This window comes from Ostrinia furnacalis, unplaced genomic scaffold (genome assembly GCF_004193835.3).
Source record: "Ostrinia furnacalis isolate ACB-3 unplaced genomic scaffold, ASM419383v2 OfSCF7680, whole genome shotgun sequence".
NCBI classification, from domain to species: domain Eukaryota; kingdom Metazoa; phylum Arthropoda; class Insecta; order Lepidoptera; family Crambidae; genus Ostrinia; species Ostrinia furnacalis.
Window position 1 is genome coordinate 789570 of NW_021137919.1, and position 7071 is coordinate 796640.

The 7071-nt window shown below is 36.8% G+C and overlaps 1 protein-coding gene across 1 annotated transcript; it reads right to left on the reverse strand.

The window, feature by feature from the left end:
* Positions 1 to 3654: 3654 nt before the first annotated feature.
* LOC114365907 (retinol dehydrogenase 13-like) lies at positions 3655 to 5103 on the reverse strand. The gene has a single exon (XM_028322617.1). The coding sequence runs from the start codon at positions 5058 to 5060 to the stop codon at positions 4074 to 4076; it is 987 nt and encodes a 328-aa protein (XP_028178418.1). The 5' UTR covers positions 5061 to 5103; the 3' UTR covers positions 3655 to 4073.
* Positions 5104 to 7071: the final 1968 nt, after the last annotated feature.

A 7071-nucleotide genomic window follows, 5' to 3' on the forward strand; every position in this document is an offset into this window, starting at 1 on the left:
TTTACAGAGGTTTGCGGTTAGTATAGCGTCTCGGCTGTTGATCTAGCTTGCGGTTGGGACGTACATATTACACAAGTTTACAGTAATTAATAGGATTATTAGTCTGGCTTTAGTAAGCAAATGTTAGACTTGGAATATAGTATGTTATTTCAGTCGTAAGTCAAGGCCTTTAGTATAATGTGGATAAATGTCACCTCATTATTAATACCTACTACATATTCTCAAAAATCTACGACTTTCATCCGTTTGTATTGAAAGGTCATTATACATATATAGGTCTTATAATAATAACGTTGTTATGGCCTACTTTGAAATTTTTCAACCCACACACTTTATTTTTCTTTCGCAGAATTACATTCCAACCGATTCAGGTCCCAACTTCATTTCTTACTTTGAGAAAAACAGCGGCAGCCGTATTTGCCGTACCAATAACGTTCCATTTGCAGTCAGGACTCGCATTGGTTTGCATGCTAATCAAATTCTTGTTTTTGTTCGGGCCAACTTTCGCGTAATTTGGCCTGGTCCTAAGCAAACTCGACCGCGGGTAAATATATTTCCTGCTGCCTCCTGGGAGCCTGGTTCCGAGCCGGAGTGATACGGGATGCCAGGTAATAAATAAAGATCATGTTGAATGCGAGTGAATATTTTATTTTATTAGGCTTGTACTCAGTAAACAGAAACAGTATATTGTAAATAGAGCTCAGGTTATTGTAATAAACGAATTGTACGTAAATATTTTTACAGCTAACAAAACAAAAGGGCAATCAATTTACTGCTAAATAATAAATCCAAAATTATAGCATCAAATAAACGAATATAGGGTGTCGTTTCAGTACTTACATTGCTTAGTTTGAATACTTTTATACGTAATCTAAATAGAATAACAAATTCAGAATGAACTTAAGTAAAATAGTACCGATTTAACCAACAAAAGAAATGGCTACACGTCACGTACGGGGTCCATTGTGACCAGGTACGCAGAAACTGAAAGGAGCTCGACAAAGGGCAGCTAGTCATACGCGGACAAAGCTCGAACCTATTCAAATGAAATGAGTCGCGGTCCCGGCGCTACTCAACACGAATCTGCGGATGCAATCTACGTTGTTTGTGAGGATTACAATTAAGTTCTTATGTCCTGGTAGCTGAATGACGCAAATGATGTTTTATCGTCTCAGACATAAATGCTTTTGTGATGGTCAATGGATTACGTCATTTTTTTCTTGGCAAGTATACGTAATTAATGTCAATACTGTACAATAAAACCGCATGCATTAAAAATGCACTAAGAAGATGTACAAAAAAAACAGACGAGAAGAACCTCGTCCTTTTCTGAAGCCTGTTAAAAACAGAGGTTAACTAAGGTAAAAGTTTAAATATAAACAAATAACTTTATCGCGACAGAAAAGAGTAACGAAGCGCTTTGTGAGGGAAGATGGAATGTTGACGATGCGATGTAGGGACGTCCCTGAGGCATCTGCTTGAGGTAACCAAGGGCCATGAATTTTCATCGGCATTTATTAAATACTAGCGGCCGCCCGCGACTTCGTACGCGTGGATCTCGTTTTACCCCCCCTTCATCTATCTTACGCGGTTCAGATTTTTTCATACAAATGTTTTTTCCCGCTAACTCCCGTTCCCGTGGGAATTTTGCAATATCCTGTTGTAACTAAGCTTTAAGTTTACTAAGGTACCTGCATGCCAAATTTCAAGCGTCTATCTTACGCGGTTTAGATTTTTCATACATATGTTTTTTCCCGCTAACTCCCGTTCCCGTGGGAATTTTGCAATATCCTGTTGTAACTAAGCTTTAAGTTTACTAAGGTACCTGCATGCCAAAATTCAAGCGTCTAACTTAAGCGGTTTAGATTTTTCATACAAATGTTTTTTCCCGCTAACTCCCGTTCCCGTGGGAATTTTGCAATATCCTGTTGTAACTAAGCTTTAAGTTTACTAAAAAAAAAGACGCCACCTTCCATACAAAATCTGGCATTGCCATTTCAAGCGTCTAACTTAAGCGGTTTAGATTTTTCATACAAAAGGATTTTCCCGCTGATTCCCGTTCCCGTGGGAATTCCTAAGTATCCTATAACCTGCCCAGGAGTATGAAGAATAATTGTACCAAGTTTCGTTAAAATCCGTCGAGTAGTTTTTGTTTCTATAAGGAACATACAGACAGACAGACAGACAGACAAAAATTTTACTGATTGCATTTTTGGCATCAGTATCGATCACTAATCACCCCCTGATAGTTATTTTGAAAATATATTTCATGTACAGAATTGACCTCTCTACAGATTTATTATAAGTATAGATTATCACACAAAAAATGTACAGCTAACCCATGCTTGGAAAATCACATCGGATAAAAGTTAGGCTGCGTTGTACCATCTAACATTACCAGTAACTTTAACGATAACCGGTGTGTTTTGTATGGAGTTTGACAGATTATTGGCGTTTGTTAAAGTTAAAGTAAGATGGTGCAACCCAGCCTTACAAAATACCACGGAAACTTTTCATCGAGATTAATTAACTTGATTGACACTTGGATGATATAATCTTTATTATTGGTTTTGTAAATAAGTGACTTGTGGTATAAAAATGCATAATCAAGCAGGTACATATATTTTAAAAGGATGTTGTTAATGAACAATGATGAATTGCTAATTCGTGTAAATAATTTATTTAGATACATACAAATACGTGACAAATTAATACGACCCGACATGACAATTTGAACTCGAGACGAAAAACTGTTTACCATCAACTATTAATATGTCATAATTATATTATACTAGCTTTCCGCCCGCGGCTTCGCCCGCGTGGAATTTTGTCTGTCACAGAAAAACTTTATCGCGCGCGTCCCTGTTTCAAAAACCGGGATAAAAACTATCCTATGTTCTTTCCCGGGACTCAAACTATCTCTATGCCAAATTTCATCAAAATCGGTTGCGAGGTTTAAGCGGGAAAGCGTAACAGACAGACAGACAGACAGACAGACAGACAGACAGACAGACAGACAGACTTACTTTCGCATTTATAATATTAGTTGGGATTATTTGCGTCAGTAACTTTACGTACATTTATGTAAATTAAAAAACAAAAAATCCAACTGCGTAAAAACAAGACAACTTACTTAGTGTCAAGTTGTCTTGTTTTTATCTTTTTAGTTAATTTTGACTCAGTTGGGTTTTTTGTTTTTTCAATAATTATTTTATTTTAATCTTTTTAGTTAAATACCATACATTTTTGTAAGCTACTTAAAAAGCCCTTTATTTTGATACGTTTTGAGAAATTTTTATTTTTTATTTTAAGACATTATGGCGTCTAAAATCCACCATTTTGATTTTTTTCCAATTTTAATATAGCCAGTGTCACTCTCACGATTAAGACGAATCTACGCTTTAGGCTGCAGGCCGTGCCAAAGAAATATACATACCTACATACACTCGAAAAACATAACACTCCTTCTGGCGCAGTCGGGTAAAAAAACCGACCGAGAGCGCACGCGGGTTCCGTATAAACCTGTAGGTATATGATTTTGTTACAGCTAAAAGGTATTATAGACCTGAGTATTTGATATGAATTTCAATTTAATACCTCTACGCGTTCATGAATTTTGCAGTTTGCGGCATAAACGGCTGCATCTTTTGATTGCGTTGACTTAGAAGATTGATTTTTTCACAGCCCTAAGGGGCAGTAGACCTGAGTATTTGGTATACATTTTAGATTGATACCTGCAGCATTCCTGAGAAAAGGGATTTTGACATACGGAAGGACAACTAAGTGATCATATAAGGGTTCCGTTTTTTTCCTTTTGAGGTATGGAACCCCAAAAAAATCATTTAATTTAAAAAATTCAAAGTCGTACTACTCGTTTTACAATTATTAAATAAAATGTCACTGTTAGAGGCGTTATTGTCGACTATCCAGTATATTTATTTATTTTTACATATTATTTATTTATTTGAAGCTAAATTGCAGCATAGCTAAATTGATTTTAACAGACAAATAGACAGTTTTGACAAACTCACTCTAACTTTTCTAAACCACTTGACAAAATAACTTATAAATTATCACAGCTTTCTATGCAACTGTTCAATTTCACTTGGTTCCAACTTCACTAATTGCACGGATTCTTCCCACAACTTCTTGGCAGTGTCCTCGTCATAGCACACCGCTTTGGGTGCGCACAGTTCACAGTTTCTAAAGTATCCACCGCTGCTGTCACCCAATTTGTCATCCAGCGCCACGTGCAGTGCCGTTTGACAGCCTTGCCAAGGAGTTTTGGTTGCCAACGACAAAAATTGTTCTATAAATAATCCAATAAATGTCCCGAAATTCATCATGAAAATCTTGGTACCAACAACACCAGGATCTATAGCGTTTACCACAACATTATAGCCCCCGATTCTCCTCGCCAACTCCTTCGAAAACAACACAAAACACAGCTTACTGTTAGCGTAGTACTGGACCTTGTACCAGTAGCCAACTCTGTTCATATTTTTCGGCTCATACTTCCCAATGAAGTGTAACAGCGAGGTGGTATTCAAAATTCTCGCTTTGTCCCTTGATGTGCCGGTCTTTTGCAAAAGCGGGAACAGGAGGAGCGTCAGCAAGAAGTGTCCGTAGTAGTTGATCTGCATCACGAAGTTCAACCCATCTCGAGTGAGTGCGTCCTTGGATCCCGCGCCCGCGTTGTTCACCAACAAGTCCAGTCTGTCTTCTGTCTTTAAAATATCACTAGCAAAGTTCCTTGTAGACTTCAGGCATGCCAGATTCAAATGTTTGAAAACCACATCATGGTTTCCAGTTTCGTTCGTGATTAGTTTCTGAGCGTTGATTCCTTCTTCTTCGAACGGGCACGCTATGATGACCCGGGCTCCTCTCCTCGCGAACTCCCTCGCTATTTCCAGGCCCATGCCCCTGGTGCCACCTGTCACAATACACGTTTTTCCGTCGAGGCGTTTCTTCGACTTGCAGTATCCATTTGTGTATTTTTGGTGGATCGCGAATAATATAATGGCTAAGGTAACGAACGCTGTTATTAGTAAGACGGCCATCGTGATTGTGTGCTCGCGGCGGAATAAGTTAAAAACTAACCGGTTGGTTTACGTAAATCGAAAATTTAAATAATCAGTTATTGGAACACTGACCTTCGTTAACTGCATAAAAGTAACACATACATGTAAGGTGCATATTTTTTTATTGTTTAATTATTTTGACATTGGTTTGTCAACAGTTTTTATACCTCTATGCATGCATAATGATTGACTTCTTAAAAAAGGTCTTTAAAGTGACATTGAGTATGAATATAACTTGTATCTACACTTCATAAAACAAAAACAGACTAAACTTTAGGCATCATAACTCATGAGCAGTGAAAATAGTCATCAAGCGCTTCATTGCATCTGCAATTGTCAACAGATCGTAGTATGATAAGAAAGAAAGAAAGAAAGAAAGAAAGAAAGAAAGAAAGAAAGAAAGAAAGAAAGAAAGAAAGAAAGAAAGAAAGAAAGAAAGAAAAACATTTATTTGGTTCAAACTTAAAAAATATAACACACAGAATGAGATAACAAAAAACAAGTATAAGTTAGAACCAAAATTGGCCACCGCTCAGCATGTGTCATGCTCTGGAGTGTAATAAAACCAGAACACGACGCTGTTATTCTGCGGTGGCCATTTTTGGAGAGAGCTGGAAACAAACATGAGATGAGACAATACACAAAAAACAAACAAAAGAGAAAAAACAAAATAAAAAAAAAATACAATATTAAAAGAAAAAAGTAAATAGAGGGCGCCACTATCACATACGGGTTTTAGCAAATTTGGCGAAAATGCACAAGTTCACCGCCATCAACAAAGAAGAAGTTGTTTTGACATTTGCAAGAGGGCGCCACCATCAATTCAAATACTAAAACCACAGAATAATAACAAGTAGGTACTACGCTAAAACTTAAATTACATTATTTAAAAAACTAATAAAATAAGTTATAAAGGAACGAAGAAGAAGAGATGACCAATGTGTATCACTTTTGAAGTTTACAAAAATTCTTCAGCAATATACCTACGCTTGAATATCTCGGTAAAGTTTTCAGTCCTGACTTTTCCTACAGAATACGTTAGAATTTGTTGGAAAAATTTCCGCCCTTTGACAACAAAATAAAATATTATTCAGTAGACTCCCAGATCCGTAAACGTTATTAATCATAGCCTTGACCTACTTTGATTCTAGGTGGACAATAATTCTACTATCGGTAGTACAAACTAGATTTCTCTTTACTAATCCTATATTTATTAAGGAATGCACACGTCATCTGATAAAAATATCCTTAAACTCTTGAGTGAACTGTTCCAATATATCGGACCTCTATAGTAATGAATATTTAATATGAGTAGGTAGGTGACATTGCTCCGACCTTATTGTGTTTATAAATAGACAAGCGGCCGCCCGCGACTTCGTACGCGTGGATCCCGTTTTACCCCGATAGGGGTGGAGTTTCGTAAAATCCTTTCTTAGCGGATGCCTACGTCATAACATCTACCTGCATGCCAAATTTCAGCCCGATCCGTCCATTGGTTTGGGCTGTGCGTTGATAGATCACTATGTCAGTCAGTCAGTCAGTCACCTTTGAGTTATATTATTATTTAGATGACCACTCGTCCAACCAGCGGCAATTAAAAATAAAGAAACGTTATTTTAAATTTTGCGTCACAAGTTACGTCAGCAAATACGTCGAAAAATTTAAATAAAATTCTGACCGTTTCACAGTAGATCGAGTTATTTTTCGTAAAGGTCAGTAGGAATTATACCATAGAATATCGATCTGTCAAATCGCGTGCGTCGTCCTTTCAAAATCATGGATAAAATCTATCCTATGATTTTCTCCTTGCCAAAAACTTAAACCTTCCTCACAAATAACTTATCAATTGATAAAACAAAATTAAGTAAATCCATTTTGGCTGATCATGCATTACATGTTTACATATCATCACCAGAATATAAGAGAAGTTAAAAAGAAACATTTCACAAAATACATTAACATCAAAATACTTAAGTACTTAATCTAAAGC